This window comes from Jaculus jaculus, chromosome X (assembly GCF_020740685.1).
Source record: "Jaculus jaculus isolate mJacJac1 chromosome X, mJacJac1.mat.Y.cur, whole genome shotgun sequence".
Classification (NCBI taxonomy): Eukaryota; Metazoa; Chordata; class Mammalia; order Rodentia; family Dipodidae; genus Jaculus; species Jaculus jaculus.
In genome coordinates, this window is record NC_059125.1 from 109,434,345 (window position 1) to 109,452,367 (window position 18,023).

Sequence of the window (18,023 nt, forward strand, 5' to 3'; positions counted from 1 at the left end):
TAATCATTCTTTCTGTAGTCTCACTCCATTCCAAGATATTTCTCAGAGGGGAGAGAAGAGGAGAAAGAAAGGAGGATGGGTTAGGAGAGGAGGGGAAAGGAAGAGGAGAGGAAATTAAACCGTTGAGGTTGTGGATGTAGCACAGTAGTGAGAAAATCTGCCTAGGTTTGGTACCCGAAACTTAAAAAAGAAAATAAAATAAAAGGTAGAGAGCTACTTCCAAAATGCCTTCCTCTTCTACCAACTTCAGTTCAAATTCAAATTCTACTTGCTATTACAAATGGAGAATACAGTGATCACAAAAGTATATTAACATTTGTTACAGATAAGGAATGAGTCTTTTTCACTCTGTCAAACATTTAAATTGTTAATATTAAAATAATAATTTGAGAAAAAAATCAAAATTTGGCCTAATAGTCCAGAAGATTTTGTTTGCTAATTTGTTTTGTATTTGACACAGGTTCCATGTATCCCAGGCTGGCCTTGAACTCTGGCAAAGAAATTTCTAATCCTTCTATCTCCATCTATATAGTTTTGGGATTATAGGTATGTACCACTTTGCTAGGTGTTCAGAAGTTCATTTTATCATGGTAATATTTAGGTCAGTCAACTACCCACTTTGACTCTGGGTCAATCAGACAAAACACATTCAGTGTGCCCAAGATGATTAAATATATTTTATAATGAGAGACAACAATTGTCATCTAGAGAGACTGTAAGAACATTACCTGTCTGTGAGAGGCTGAGAAGGCATTCTTTTACTCAATGATGGTAGATCCAGGGAATCTGGTTTCTTATCCATTCTACAACATGCTTGGATATTTAAGTACTTAAATATGTGTACTTTACCTTTTAAGCATATCTGTTAAAATAATGAAATAGATTTAGTAATATAATTCCAAATATAAATGACCATAATCAAGTTAATTAAAAATGTTAACAATTTCAAAATATGTTGAGCTCTCAATCTTCATACTTAATTGAATTATTTTTTTTTACTCCAGATGGAAAAACCTGCTAACTCCAAAACAAAGAAAATTCTATTGACATCTCTGTTTTTACCAGGAAAAGTTAATTTTTTACTTCTTTTTTTTTTGTTAAATCTTGAATGTGCAATGAATTTAAAAATATTAAATCGATAGCATGAAAGAAGCTTTTGATAGAAAACAGAAAAGTAAATATGCCATTCACTGAACAGGTGAAAACAGAACAAATTATATATATATAATTCTATACAATAATCTTATCTGGGGCACAATAAAATTTGGTGCAAGTGATGAATGAAGGTTACTGTAAAAGTGTAAAGAGAATGGATTGGTAGAAAGGTTTAACAATAGTATGCTAGCAAAAATAAAATAACTAAAGAAAATGGTTAATTCAACTAAGCCAATGCCCTAAACAATTACTTTCATTGATCATAAAGAAAATGAAAAATAAGGGATGAAAAATTACATGAGAGAAGAGATTGATTAAAACAGATGGAAAATAAAAAGTGAGGAAGCTACGTCAGCTTCATAAAGGTTAGTTATAGGCAAAGCAAATAAATATTTATGCTAAATAAATATTTATAGTGATATTAAACACTTTTCAAATTTTCCAATAAAAACACCTTTTCAGGAATTATCTTACCTCAGATACAAAAACAAAAAAGAAAACATCAAGTATGTACACTAAAAAGTATTTATAAGGCCAGGTATGGTTGCACACACCTTGAATCCCAACACTTGAGAGGCAGAGGTAGGAGGACCGCCCTGACTTCAAGGCCAGCCTGGGACCACATTGTGCATTCCAGGTCAGCCTTGGCTAGAGTAAGACCCTACCTCAAAAAAAGTATTTATAAAAACACATGAAAGGGAAGAATGTTCCTTGGAGAAGTCTAAGATAGTAGGTCTGACTTGACCAATGAAAATTTTCAGTTAAAAGGAAAATGAAAATATTTGAGGTATTGGAATAATTATACTGATTACAAATTAAAACGTGTTATCTAGGGGCTGTGGAGATGACTCAGAGGGTGAAGTGTTTGCCACAGAAGCATGAGGATCTAGTATAGCCAAACTCGTGCTGAGTTCAAGGAGACACCTTGTTCCTAAGAAAATTAAGTGGAGAGTGATGAAGGATGACACCCATCTTTGGCCTCTGGCCTCCACACACATGTACACATACCAAAATAAGTGATAAATAGTATCCTGCTGCCTGTTCAAATAAATATATCTATCAACACAAAATTAGGTGCTTAGAGCTGGGTGTGGTGGCGCACATCTTTGATCCCAGCACTCAGGAAGCAGAGGTAGGAGGATTGCCAGAGCGAGACCCTACCTCGAAAAAACAACAACAACAACAACAAAAAGTAGGTTCTTAGTACTGGAAATGAACTATACGAACAAACTGAGGGAATGAACTATAAGAAAGAAATATGGGGGGGGGGGATGTGAGAATATTTTTATGGACCTTACAAACAACTTTCTGAGATTATTGCTGTGAGAAGTTTTTCTGCTAAGTTCCTGACATGTAGCTATTTCTGAAGTTAATTTTACAACCATAGAATCCACCTGCTTAAAGGAATTCTGCCTTGGTGTATCTTTGGCCTGAACAGCATGAATGACCAATATTAACAAATGTTTAAAGATGCTGACTGATATTAACCGGAAAATAGCAGTACTTGTATTACATGGCAGATTTAAGAATTAAATGATGTAATATATATAAATTATTTCAACAATGTCTGGCCTGTGTTAAGTGCTATATAAATCTTTGCTCTTGGAATTCGTTTGCCATGTAACTCCATAGTATAGTTCTTGCCTAGCGTGAGCAAGGCCCTAGGTTAGAACTCTAGCACAGGTAAAAGAAACTATTACTGCTATGTAACAATTTTTCATTGAATCAAAATCCAGAACTTTCAGTATTATGATAAAGAATATATCTGCAGGCACATAGCCCCACAGAATACTTGAATTGCATTTCTTTGCCCACATAATTTTTCACAAAGTTAATAATAGGCTTGTTTTCTCCCTTGCATAATTTTTATATCCTTATCAGTAATTTGCTCTGTCTTCCTCACAGAACTGTTAAACGTCTCTCCATGTGAACTAACATACCAAGTCAACTATCATTTGCTTACCATTTTTTTTTCAAGGGACAACTCCTGTACTCTAAACTGGATGACTATTCCTTAGTATTATGCATACCAATTAAGCTTCAACATGAGTAATTCTTTACTCCTCCATTTTTATACAGCACACCCCACTAGCTTTCTAAGATACAGTGCTAGGGAGTCAAATTTTCTTACAATTTGCATGTTTGTAACTTTTTTCTGCCTCACACTTGACTGATAGTTTGAACAGAGGTTAGAACTTAGAAGGTTAGAGGGCACCATTCTCACAACTTATTTACAGGGCTGCTGCTAAGAAGTCATTCTGATTCCCACTCCTGTGAATGGTTTTTCACCTTTATAGCTCCAACATCACCTTCCCCCTCCCACTTTCCTAAAACATGCATGACAAATAAAAACTACAAATGTCTAGAATGTCAGGGATGGCTTAAAGTAAAATGTCCCACATAGCATCAAATGTTTGTAATTAAGCTGCATATTTAGTCCTTAGGTGGTGGAGTCTTTGAGAAGTGAGTCATTGGACACTGGGTGTTCAAAGGGAATTAGTATTGTTGCTTCTTCCCTGCCATTGACCCAAGATGTGGCTCTTCAGCTATACACTCAGCCATGCTTTCCCTGCTATGTTGAAACTTCCCCATGAAACTGTATGCTAAAATAAACACTTTCAGGCTGAAGAGATGGCTTAGTGAATAAGGCGCTTGCCTGCAAAGCCTAAGGACCAATATTCGACTCTCCAGGTGCCACAGAAGCCAGATGCACAGTGACACAAGCTCACAATGTCACACATGTGCACAAGGGGATGGACACACACATCTAGAGTTTGTTTGCAGTGGCTGAAGGCCCTATTGTGCTCATTCTTGCTCTTTCTCTTTCTCTCTCTCTCTCCCCCTCTCTTTCTCTCTCTCCCTTTCTCTCTCTCCCTCTGTTTCTCTCTCTCTCTCTCTCTTTCTCTCTCTTTCTCTTTCACTTTCTCTTTCTGTCTCTCTCTCTCTTTCTCTCCCTCTCTCTCTCTCAAATAAATAATTAAATAAATACTTTCCCTCCATCAGCTGCTTTTGTTTGGATTTGTCCCAGCAACAAGATGGGAACTGCTATGATGCATAATATAACATTTACATAAATGTATACATTGTGAAATGATTACAGCAACCAATCTAATTATTATACCTATCACCTCATATAACTAGCTGTGAAAAAATTGGAAGTGGCTTTCTCGGCAAACTTCAAGTAGTTAAGATGCAGTATTTTAAAAAGCACACTTTATTTAGGCTTCTTATCATGCTTAGTCATCCTTCTTTCCTTTTCAACAGGATCTCACTACATAGGTAGACTCAAATTCATGATCCTCCTACCTTACCCTCCTATGTGCTATGATTACAGGACTCCACTACTGCAACCCAAACCTGACCCAATTCATTATTTATATGTTCTATCACAGCTTCTACTTCCTTTGTGCCTGGGATCAATTTGTGCTGTAGTTATACAGATGAACCACCACAACTAACTTCTTATTTTTATAGTAATTACTGAAGAATGGGACTTCAAAAGGGTCCCCTGAATTAGGATCTCTACAGGAAATATCATGCTGGGAATAAAAATGATCTACTACAAGAGCCCTGGCATCAGGAAAAAATATTTCTCCTCAGAATATCTCCAGTTCTGACAACCTACAGACGCACATTTCCTGCTTTGTTTCCATCTTTGCTACATGTTGTAACTCTGCTTTGAGTAATATGATGATAAAAGAATTTCCCAAGGTTGTGCAAAAACTGTAAATAACTTTATGTTTCTAATACACACACACACACACACACACACACACACACACACACCTGCTTTCTCAATGTTGATGAGGATTCAGAACAAAATCTAAGCTTTATGGCCAGGAGTTTAGTACCATATGACCAATATCTCTCCCTATCCTGACCTCCAAGTCCTTAGTAACCATTTTATTCCATTGCTATGAGTACAACTCCAGTTTTTTATCTTTTGTTTTTTTCAACACCACAGATTTAATATTTGTCATTCTGTGTCTTGTATATCTTAAACTTACAATGATATTTTGAATATTCATTTGTTAGGATTTATATGTTTGTGTGTGTGTGTGTATGTATGTATTTGAGAGAAAGAAAGAGGCAGAGAGAGAGAGGGAGAGAGAGAGAATGAGCGTGCCAGGGACTCCAGCCACTGCAAATGAACTCCAGATGCATGCGCTCCTTTGTGCATCTGGCTTACATGGGTCCTGAAGAGTCAAACAGGGATCCTTTGACTTTGCAGGCAAATGCTTTAACTGCTAAACTATCTCTCCAGGCCAGGACTTCTTTTTGATAGGACAGAATAAAACTCCATTCCATCCACACACAGTACAGCACATCTTTATCCATTTATCCTTTGATAGTGATGCTATTGCCATAACTTGGTTATTGTGAATAATGTTGAAGTAAATACAGGCATGTACTTAGCTGCTTAAGATAATTCACTTTCTTGGGATATTGTAATTTATAAGAAATAGTTTATTAGGAAGTTAGGAAGATAGCTCAGTGTGTAAAGGCACTTGTTGCACAAGTATAATGAGCTGTTTGAGTCCCAAGAACTCACATAGAACAGGACACAGTCATATGTACCTATAATCCTACAGTTACTAAGGAGAGAAGGGAGGCAAAGACAGGAATATCTGTCAAAGGTCAAGAAAAAGAGAACTGCCTCAAACAAGTTAAAAGATGGGAACCAACCCCTGAGGTTGTCCTCTGACCTCCACATGCATGCTATAGCTGGATATCACTTCTTGTCAGCAGCTGCTGCCAGAAATGAGCAAATGTAAGCTAAACTCTGGCAAGGGGAAACTGGCTATAACATCTTTTTTTCATTTTTAATATTTTATTTATTTGAAAGAGAGAGAGATTATTTGAAAGAGAGAGAGAGAGAAGCAGATAGAGAAAGAATGGCTATTTTTCAAAATTAATAATGAGTAAGAAATGAAATGGGGGGAGCAGAAAAATTGCTTGGTGGTTAAGGTTCTTACCAGCAAAGCCAAAGCACTAGTTTTGGTTGCCTAGTACCTATGTAAAGCCAGATGCATGAGGTGGGGCAACCATCTGGAGTTAGTTCCAATGGCTAGAAGCCCTGGCTATAACATCTTTAAGCCCACTACCAGAAACACATCTCCTCCAGTTAGGGTCCAACTCCTCAAGAGCCACCAGATGGGCACCAAACATTCCAAACACATGAGTCAACAAGAAAAATCTCATTCAATCCACCACAGACAGTTCTGTAGAACTTTGTGAAAAAGATCACTACTGTCTTCTGTAATAGCTGTGTTGCTTTATATTTACAGTAATGCTGATAAAGAAAAGGAGATTAAAATTGGCTATGCAGGCTGGAGAGATGGCTTAGTGGTTAAGTGCTTGCCTGTGAAGCCTAAGGACCCCAGTTCGAGTCTTGATTCCCCAGGACCCACGTTAGTCAGATGCACAAGGGGGCGCATGCGTCTGGAGTTCATTTGTAGTGGCTGGAGGCCCTGGCATGCCCATTCTCTCTCTCTCTCTCTCTCTCTCTCTGTCTGTCGCTCTCAAATAAATAAATAAATAAATAAATAAATTTTTAAAAATTGGCTATGCAGTATAAGGTAAAAAGGTAATGGAGTTTTGTCCTTGAATCTGTAAGGGAGGGAATCCTGTTTTTCCTTATCCCTTTTTTCCTAAAGGAGTCTTCCTTCCTTAGAAAACTAACATAAAGGTGTGAATAAGATTACAAGGCACCTAAATATACAGTAAGGGATCTGGCTTTTACTAATGCCTTCTTCCTTAAAGGAATCCCCCTTCTCTAGAGACCTAGTTGTTGCAGTCCAGTTCACATTGCTGGTAGAAATCACTCAACCAAGAGCAGCTTCTGGGGAAAAGATATCTATTTTGGCTTACAGGCTTGAAGGGAAGCTCCACGATGGCAGGGGAAAACCATGGCATGAGCAGAGGGTGGACATCACCCCCTGGCCAACATAAGGTGGACAACAGCAACAGGAGAGTGTTCCAAGCACTGGCAAGGGGACACTGGCTATAACACCCATAAGCCCACCCCCAACAAATACAATCCCTCCAGGAGGCATTAATTCTCAATTATCCATCAGCTGGGAGCCTAGCATTCAGAACACCTAAGTTTAGGGGGGACACCTGAATCAAACCACCACACCTAGCATAAAGATATGAACAAAATTACAAGACAACTAAATACTTATTATGGGATTGCCTCCCTGGTTTTCCAAGATCTCTTCTTTCCAAAAGAAAAAAACCTGGCATAGGGCCTGGACTGACCAGATCAATCCCCATCTAGTAAATGCCTATATAAACAAAGTCACCAGACAGACTACCTGCTCAGGACCACTTCTGCTGTAGCGAAGCTCTGTCTTTTCATTTCTTAAGCTGTATAATAAAATCTTTCTAAACTTCACCTCCATGGTCTGTGGATGTCATTACTCAAATTCACAGGACAAGAACCTATTGATTCAGTAGAAGTTTTGTGTAGCCATGAGCTTCAACTCAACTCCGATGTTAAAAGCCCAACTAAGAGCCAAGACAACCCAAATTCCTGTATTATTTCTGTATAAAGGTATCATTCTATATCTTAACCAACATTTATTTTTTGAAATTTAGTAATATCCATAATAAAAGATATGAGTTGATATCTCATTGTGGTTTTATTTCAATTTTTATTAGTGATACTGAACATTTTACCCACAGCTGTTGACCCTTTGTATATTGTTTTAAAGTACCTAGTCAATTCCTTTGCCTATTTTCAAATTAGGGCACTGTTTTCCTATTGAGTTATATCAGTTCCCTTAAACATTTTAAACATTACCCCGTAACAAGTATATAATTTCCAAAAGTTTCTAGATACCTACATGTAAAGGAAACCTTTCAATATGTGATATCTGTCTTTTATGTTAGATATTATTCCTGTAATGTTTAGTAATCCTTGACTATCTGTTCATTTTCAAGAGTGAGGCAATAAAAACACAATTAGAAGCCTTTTTTACATGTGAAGAAATTTAAAGATAGTGTGCTTTTGTTTATTGGGTGATCAAATGTGGACTGGATATCTCAACAAATGATCCTGATAGTATATACATAAGTCTTTTCTCCTGATTCATTCACATTAGCATAGAGATCAGTCAATCTTGGCCAAAACATATAACACAAGCTACAAGCCTACTGGGACCAAAGCAGAGTTATATTGGAGGATCCCAGTATTTAGTATACAAGCATGCACAATGTGATGGTTTAAATCAGATGTCCCCCATAAACTCATGTGTTTTGAATGTCTGCTCTCCAGGTGGTGGCAACTTTGGAGGCAGAGCATTGTTGGCAGAGATGTGTTCTTGGAGCAGGCTTAGGGGTATTATAGCAAGATCTCCCCTGAAATAGTTTAGCTCACTCTCCTGCTGCTGTTTCGCACCTTCTGTTGCCAAAAAGGTGGTTTATAGCCTGGGCTCTACTATCTTTTCCCTACCATCATGTAGTGTTCCCTCAAGACTATAAACCAAAATAAATTCTTTCCTTCTATCAGATGCTTTAATTTGGATGCTTTGTCCCAGCAATGGGAAGGTAGCTACAGCACCCTCCTGCCCATAACGTTTACAGTTCAAGAGCTATCCCCTTTTCTTCTCCCAAGTGCAAGCTGTGATATGCTACAACACCAAAGGGCCCATATGTGTGATTTAGGAATCCCTCCTGCTGTGGTAATGGACTGAGCCCCAGGGCTTGGAGGAGGAATGAGCCCTTCCTCCAGCCACCACCTGTGGCCCTGGGTGGTGAAAGGATTCCATGTCTGACCAAATCATGTAGATTTGCATCACCGGGGTTTAATTCCCCCTCATATCAGGTCCCATAAGTCCTATGCCAAAACCCTCTCATGTAGTATAAGATCCCCTTCCCCTCCCTGACAAGCCCCAAATCCTCTACCCTCCCTTTACTTTGAGCTCCAAAGCCTCTTTCTTTTTACTTTGGATCCCACCATTCTCTGTTCTAACCTAAAATTATAATCTTGAGTGCTCAAAACATTTTGTCTCTGGTCTGCTATTCTCAAACACAACCCTGAAAAACTGCCTCTGCATAACCAATTAAACACAATCAATATTTTTAAAGTTCTTGAACTATTCTTGCTACTTAGTTCAATTTAAAACACCAGAATATAAAAAAAAAAAAACAGCATATTCTTCTTTCTACTGGTCAAATTGATGGAGTCCTTGCTCCCATTGCTGTAGCTGTATTCATTGTTAATCATGTTATTTCTGTTACAAAAGAATGATTTAGCCAGATGACATGGTGCGTACCTGAAATCCCAGCACTCCATAGGTAGAGGCTGAACAACTGCTATAAGTTTAAGGCCAGCCTGGTCTACATAGGGGGTTTCAGGTGAACCAGGACAACATAGTTTAAACAAGAATCCAAAGGCTGATATACTAGATATACTAGACTGATGATTCAAATTCAGATCCCCAGAATCCACATAAAACCAAATGAAGAGCCAAATGTCTCTAGTCCCAGCCTGCTTATGGCCAGAAAGGAGGTGGAGATAGGAGAAATCTGAAGGTTGTAAGCAAGCTAACCTGGAGAATGCAGCAGCGAACAAGAGAAACTGCCTTAAAACAAGGTGGAAAGTGAAGACCAATATCTGAGGTTGTTCTTTGACTTCCAACATGTGCACCATGGGGCACACATGCTCACATTCACACAACAAACATGCACGTACATCACACATCACATTCACACAACAAACATGCACATATTAACAATATAATATTGGTATTAAAGGTAAGCAGAAGGATGGGGCAGAGTGAGGTTCTGCAAAGAGTTTGAGGGACAGAACTTCTTCTAGCCTTACCACATGCATATACATGCCAATGTATTATTCCAACTAGAAGTGACTGGAGCCACAGGTCTGGGATCAGAGGTACTGCAGAGTGACCTGTGGCTCACTGCAGTACTAAAATACACAAGCCCAGGTAGAAATTTAAGATGTTAGTGAGATAGGCAACACATGAAGTTGCATGTAGAGCTATACATACCAGACAGAGCATGTATAAGAAAGTCTGTGCTATGTAAATGACCCCAAAAATCCTGGATATGTGACATAAGAGCCCCTCTTTTTTAGTGTTACTGTTGGACTTCTCAACATTTTCTCTCCTCTAGCCCACTTCCTTTTCCTAATAAGCTGCCCCTGCTTCTGTTACTATCAAAATGCCTCTGTCCAATTCTTGTTATAGGATATAAGAACTTGGAACCCCGTCTGAGGTGTCCATCTAACCCCAAAATCTGTCCATATCAATGGGACGATTTACATGCTTAATTTCCCAAAATGAAGATGGCTCAAAGTTTCATTAGATATCTACTAGCATGACAAAGCCTAAAAACTGATTGTACAAAAAATGTGAATCTATCAAGCTCCCCATGAAATCCAAATTATATACCATCCCATCTGTTAATCAGGGTAAGGATCTCAATTCCCACCCCTGATGATCAGGTTCTTCATCCACCGAAGTTCATAAAACGGACCATAAAAATAACTCAGCTCTTGGGTAACATGTTTGCTTGAGCAACCTCCTGCCCTTTCTAGTAATAAGGCCAAAAACTTTAGATGCTATCAATATTGACAAAGCCAGAAAGCTTATGGACACAATATATGTTTTCCTAAAGATCTTTTATCCACAACAAAAAAAACCCTGTGCTTATTTAGGACAAAGTGATCTGTAATATTAATTCCTTACACTTTCCTTGCTTAGACTAAAAACAATACCCCTCATAAGTCCACCTTACAACTTGGCTCATTAAGAGAAATTATTTAATTCTTAACCTTGTTACAAATTATATTCTTTAAATGTTAGAGAAAAAAATGAGTTAGTTTTATAGCAACTTTTAGGAATATAAGGAAAACCACCAAGTCTCTCTCCCTTACAAGGAGAATGAAGCATGACCCTCCTCTGATGAAACCACACCCACTTGTGTTTGTCTTTCTTTCCCTCTGTGATTCTACTCTGGACAAACCCATCCCTGTTGGATCAGGGGTGATCTCCCTTTTTCTTTCCAGGAGAACCTACAATAGTACTTATCATAAAGTCTCCAACTTTGCTTCAACAGTCAGCTCTTCCTAGAATTCATCCTCACATTATTGCCACAACACTTCAGGTTTTGGCTAGGCACAGGTCTCAGTACCTGAATAACATGTCACAGGACACCTAGGGAACCTCTAGCAACATCATCACAGAAAGAATGCATGGCAATACTTCCCAAAATAGTGAACTTTTGACATGTCAAAATTGCATTTAAATGACAAGAATATGCTGCAATTGATATGTGGCAAAATTTCCAACTAGGATGTGTCTTGTTTCAAGCTGAGACTCCTGATCCTGAGAGCAGTCCAACTTTAAGAGCAGCATTGATTTTCCTAGGGGAATTCTAATCCCAGCCCATACCCCATACCCATTAAAAATCAGTTCTACTATGAATCCCAAGTAGATGCATACCTAAGAGACTTCAGAATCTATCATCTGTAAAATAACATTTGCAATTACAATAATCAATTCACAAGCATAAAAGGTGGCACTAGGTGTGGTGGTTTGATTCAGTTGTTCCCCCATACACTTAGATTTTCTGACTGATTGGTTCCCAGCTGATGGAGATTTGGGAATTAATGCCTCTTGGAGGCAGTGTACTGTTGGGGGCGGGCTTATGGGTATCATAGCCAGTGCTTGACACAATCTCCTGTTACTGTTGTCCACCTGATGTTGGCCAAGAGGTGATGTCCACTCTCTGCTCCTGTCATTGTTTTCCCAGCCATCATGGAGCTTCCCCTTGAGTCTGTAAGCCAAAACAAACCTTTACCCCACAAGCTGCTCTTAGTCAGGTGTTTTCTGCCAGCAGTGCGAACCTGGTTGCAACACTGGGCTTGCTAAATGCTAATCTATAACCTACAGTAAAAGTTTAACAAAGTCACAAAGTCACATTTAACTGGACATGTTGACACACATCTGTAATGTTAGCACTTAACAAATGAAGGCAGGAGTGAGGCAGCATAAAAAGACCCAGAAATTTTGGAGACATGATAAGGGAAAGAATCCTTTCATCCTAGAATCTAGTTGAAGTTTCTCACCAGCAGAGAAGCAAAAATTCCACCACAATTAACCATGGCTTAAGGCCGTCCTCCCTTCCCAGCTAGAAACCTATAATTTTCTAGGAATCTCACCAGAAACTGCATTTAGAGTACAAGACACATTCTAAATTCCTTGTGCAACCTCGTGGCTTCTGGTTTTACATAATCAGATTATAAACCCATGCAAGACACGTCCAAAGCTACCCTGTAATCTCACTTATCAAGAGGAGAGAGAAGAGTGAAAAAGAGGTTTCTTAACCTTTTGAGATGCAACATGAAAGCCACCAAAATAGTTTACATGGCTAAGGCTAAAACGCTTAATTGCTACTCTCCCTTGAAAAGGCCACACCCACACTGGGGCATATCTTACATTCCCTCAGTGACTGTCTTAGAGAAGCCCACATCCTTGCTCTTGGGCGTGTTTTCATTCTCTTTGTGAGTCCCTTTCTTTTTTTATTTATGTGCACATGTGTGTGTGTGTGTCTGTGTGTGTGTGTGTGTGTGTGTGTGTGTGTGCATGCATGTGCGCCTGCACATAGATGGGTCTCTTGTAGCTGGAAGTGAACTCCAGGTGCATGCTTTACGTGGGTGCCAGGGTACTAAACCTGGGCAGCTTGCTTTGTAAGCAAGCAACTATAATTGTTGAACCATCTTCTCAGCCTTCTTAGTATCATTAACAAAGTCTCCAGCTGTGCTTTACAGTGGCTTTTCCTGAAATTACTTTTTCGCACTGAAGCCACAAATACTGGGTTTACCTAAATTGAGGTCCTTAAAAGATTAGAGGACCTCCTTAGACTGCTGAAGGTGACTGTGTGAAACTGTGTCTATGCCCTCTCACCACTGACATTGAGGATCCATCTGAAGCATTGTTACTAAGTTTCCCTAAGTGCTGCACCTGCTCAGCTATTTTCTTGGCTTACACTTCACTTTGGTTTCTCTGTTTTTCCTGACCAGAAATCCAGTGTTTCATGAGTGCCACTGGCACTGAGATAACAGTTCCCCAGATTCATCAAACCCCATTCCTGGGTCAGATGGATCAGTACACAGCTATTCCGGGAACATCAGCATAAGGGCTGATACTTCACCAATGGCAGGAGAATCAGGAGTTCAGGGCCATCTTCATCCATGGTGCCAGCCTGTCTCAAGGAAAAATAAATAAATAAAAACACCAAGCAAACAAAAAGGAGTCACTTCTTAGAAAACCTCCTCTAGATAATAGTACCACAATAGAAAATTTAACTCACTTGATGCTTTTGTTAAAATTTAATAAAGAGATAAAAAGTAAAAATTATGAAAAAGAGAAGTAACAAGTATTTTGTTTATTACAAACCTGTGCTGGTGGTACTTGCAATGGATTGTTATCCAAAATTATAACTTGTAAATGATGCAGCTTTCTATAACAAACTGGAATTTCAGTCACTTTATTACAGGAGAAGTCCAATTTGACTAAGGGAAGATCTCCTAATTCTGTTCAAAGATGAAAAATAATTAAGTTAAATTTTGATTACTCTATTACTCACAAGAGTATAAATGGTGAACATCTTACCATCAGGCAAAACATGAAGATTATTTCTTCTTATATTTAGCTCTCTAAGTGAATGTAATTTTCCTATTTGTTGGGGAAGGACCTGAATCTCATTGCAGCTAATATCCTAAGGGAAATAAAAATAATAAAATTATAACAAACTGGTTAACACAAATATATCCCAATTTAAAAAATAAAATATAGGGTAGAACAGCTAGTGAAAATGACTTCTACTGTTTTGTTTTTTTTTTCCACAAACAGATTATCTGGCAAATTTCTATTGACAATACTTCATGAAGTCAACCTGCTACAACCAACAAAAATTTTCCTATGCAAAAATGTAAGGTTACAACTCAGTGACTACATAAGCCAACCTCTCAAAACTGTCAACTAAAAGAACAACCTTTATCCACTCAAACCACAAAATGATCCAAGTGCTTTTCCAGAGGAGAAAAAATAAAAGACAAAATATAACAAATATCATTCACTGAAATAACCTGTCATTCTACTGCATTTCAGATTATTTGGGAGGGTAAAAGCTTAAAACATCAAAGACTTAGAGTTGTAGAACCAAAGAATGTAACTACACTGGCAGGAATAAATATTCTAGACAATTATGCCCCTCCCTTTAGCTATCAGATTATTGAAATAATAGACCCTAAGGAATTGAAATTTCCCCAGGAATCTCATCCTGAGAGAAACAAAAGATTGAGGCTTAGTGCCAAGCAAAGGAGGAACTTATCTCCCAGGAATAGATTTCTCACAGTTCCGACAACTTGTCAGACCACCATGCAGGACACGCTGGAGCAGCAAAAATGAGTATGGTGAAGACCACACACCTTGACCAGGACTGCTTAGTTATTCCCACCTCTGGCTCTCGATTCAATCCTAAACATCATGTTAGGACTTATAGAGTCACTGGTCCTTTGTTCTTCACAGTTTTATCATATTAAATAAATTTCATTTTAATGGTTTTCCTTATTACTTTGTTTCTTTAATGGAACTACTAAGGACTGATGGCTGAACCTGGATTGTCAGACCAGAGTCCAGGCTTGGACCTAACAAATCTAATAGCAAGACTATGGTCAAGAACAATTTAACTAAATTGCTTTCTCCAAGCTACAGACAATGTGAACAGTTTTGCAAGTGTACACATGCATATGTATATGTGTGTTTTACATCAAAACTCAAAAGCAATTTAAGAAATCAAAATCTGGAACCTCCTAGTAGCAACTGAAAATACATAACTGAGCTAAAGTTAAAGGATGCTGTTTAAATAGCTTTGTTAAAGCACATTTAACTGTGTTCTTTTTCATACATCCACATAAAAAAGAGAAATCTACAACATGATCTAAGATACTAGTTGCTTCAGGTATACTGCACTTGAAATTCATGTAGTCCCTATTCTCCAGTATTCACTGAAAATGATATTAATTTGGAGAGAAAGAAGTGGTATATGTATTCATTTTTTCAGTAGTGAAAAAGCCAGGAATGTCAATTCAAGGATACCAGCACAAGGGGGAAGGAGACCAACACAGAGAAAAATCAACGCCTACCAAACCAGAGAGCCAGAGCCCCAGAGGCCCCCAACACCTCAGCACTGAAGCAGACCAAAAATGAACCCAACATGGCTCAGGGAAATTTTGCGGAAGAGGGGGCAGAAAGAATATCAGAGCCACATGTTGGGTCATGATTTTCAGAGACATTTATCATACCAATAACTGAGGACTAACTCCACAATGCACAACCCATATACCTCAACAAGGAGGGGCCAATGGGAAGGAGGTAGGTCACAGATGAGCCTAATAATGGTACCAAACTGCCTGTACTTGCAGAATAGAAAACTAATTTTAAAAAGTATTAAGACTATGTACATTAGAATCTGATAAAACTATAGATGCCTATAAAATGTGACCTAAATATTTCCCTTGAAAAATATTTATGGTAATTTCATTCATTAACAAATATTTATCAAAGGCTGCTATAGTTACAACATAAAATGTTCCTTATTGCCTCAGGAATGCTAAAAAACCTGCTAATCATTTGAGAAGAAATCGAATCCTAAGAGCTCAGACCTAATAAATGGTCCCTTCATGGATTCATCATACTATGGCAGTACTGAAAGACAATGAAGAGTAGAAAGTGGGGCCTAGATGAGGAAGTAGAGTAGTATGAGTGTGCCCTTGGGGTTAGTTCTTGTGCAGGCACCTTTCTATAATTATCCATTGCTCTCAGTTTCTTGGTGATCATAAGGTAAAGTGATCAGGTCCATCCATGGCCTCACTACAATGATGGACTGGTACCTCTGAAATAGTAGGTTAAAATAAATGCTTCCTTCTGAAAGTTGCTTGTGTCAGGTATTTTGGGTTGACTATGCTAGTAATAGCTGGAAGGGACGGTAAAGATAACATGTGAGCAGTGTTGACAAAGCTGAAAGAGTGGGCCATATCCATATGTAAAACAGGACTATTACAGGCAGCAGGAGCTACAAATGTAAAAGTCCTGAGGGAGAACACGTTACATGTACAAAAGAATAATAAGCAATCTAGGATAAATAGGGAAAAGTGAGCAAGAGGCAAAGTAGGATGGTGGAGGGGAAATGACTGTCACTCAGAGATGTAGTCTAAACCAGAAGCATTTAAATATAGCAATGACACCACCTATATGTGTGCTTTCACAGGATTGTCTTAGATGCTGTGTTCAGAATAGACTATTATTCAAATGATGGACAATAAAAGTTTTAGGGAAATGACTATTAAAACAAATACTACATCTTCATTTTCATCTGATCTCATCAAAGTCATCTTAATTTGAAGGTTTCAATATGGAAAAATGTATAGAGTATTGAGACACAGATCCACTTTATATGAAGAAATAAATACAGGCACAGAAAACCAACAGGTCCTCTACAAAATATTCTTCTTGGGATTAGAGACTACCCATGTTTCCTAGATTTCTAATAACCAAATTCCATAATCTTTTGTTAGCATATACTTGTGGTACAAAAATCACGGAAAAATAATCCAAAGACAGAAAATACCACAAATTCATTATATGACCTATAATTGTCAATTACTTAACATAATGATACATACCTATCTATTATAATTAACTTTCAAGAGTTTAAAGCACCATATTTTTATAATTCTGAGTAAAATAAGTTTAATATTTTAATATTACACTTAAATAAAAATTTTTAAATAAGTATAAAAGTACTAAGAAATTAATTTGTATATAAAGCATTACATGTAATACAATTTAAAATGTAATATCAAAACCTGAATATATAAATAGAAATGAAAATGAAATTGCAAAGGTATAAAATCTTAAGTAATGACATTTATAAAATCTTCTCAATTATTAACTGAGTACAGGTTAAAAAAATAACAATACATTTTAATTAAATTGCTTAGATAACATCCACAATCTCTATTTATTTTAGTATAGTATTATGAGATCCTTATGAAAGTAAATAATTTTCAGGATTGCAAGAGTAAAAAATAACAATATAAAAATATCAGTCTAATAAACATATTTCAGCCAAAGCAAAACCTTGTACACATATGTGAACTTGCATGCTTGCATCAATTTTTGTGTCTGGCTTACATTGGATCTGGAGAGTCAAACTTGGGTCCTTAGTCTTCACAGGCAAGCGCCTTAACCACTAAGCAATTTCTCCAGCCCCATTATATCAATAAATTCTCATTACAAAGTTGTTGATAATTTCCTCAAGAAAACTCTGAACCATTAGAGATAATAAAGTTTGAAGAATACTTCTAAAATACCAAATTTATTTGGAAAACATTACTCAACATAAAGCAGAAAATAAAAGTAAGCAGCATGGTCTATTGTGTAAAATGGATATAAAAAAAAGGAATCCAATTATGATTTTCTCAGGAAGATTAATGCCCTTTATGATCAAAAATGTTAAATTCAAGATCATTGCATCAAATCATTTTATATTTCTGTAATTAGTTGCACATAATTACCTCTTTACAGTAATCTTGCTTACAAAGCATTATAAAATGATATGGCCATATTAGTAAAAGAAAATGTTATTTTATTGGTTCTACTGTTTGAAGGCATTATACTTTTTAGATTTTGCTTGGTTTTTTGTTTGTTTGTTTTTGAAACAGGGTCTAACTATGTAGCTCACCATAGTCTCAAAACACTTAGGGCTGGAGAGGTGGCTTAGCAGTTAAGCACTTGCCTGTGAAGTCTGAGGACCCTGGTTCGAGGCTCATTTCC

The 18,023-nt window shown here is 37.5% G+C and overlaps 1 protein-coding gene across 5 annotated transcripts in view; it reads right to left on the reverse strand.

Moving 5' to 3' along the window:
* Lrch2 (leucine rich repeats and calponin homology domain containing 2) overlaps nt 1–18,023 on the reverse strand; it is a 136,702-nt gene that overhangs the window by 61,708 nt on the left and 56,971 nt on the right. For all 5 annotated transcript variants that reach the window (XM_045140632.1, XM_045140630.1, XM_004659114.2 and 2 more), the window contains exons 4-6: nt 13,797–13,902; nt 13,581–13,717; nt 729–862 (exon numbers count right to left, since the gene is read on the reverse strand). In XM_045140632.1, coding sequence (XP_044996567.1) covers nt 729–862; nt 13,581–13,717; nt 13,797–13,902 — 377 coding nt within the window. The remainder of the gene's footprint in view (nt 1–728; nt 863–13,580; nt 13,718–13,796; nt 13,903–18,023) is intronic.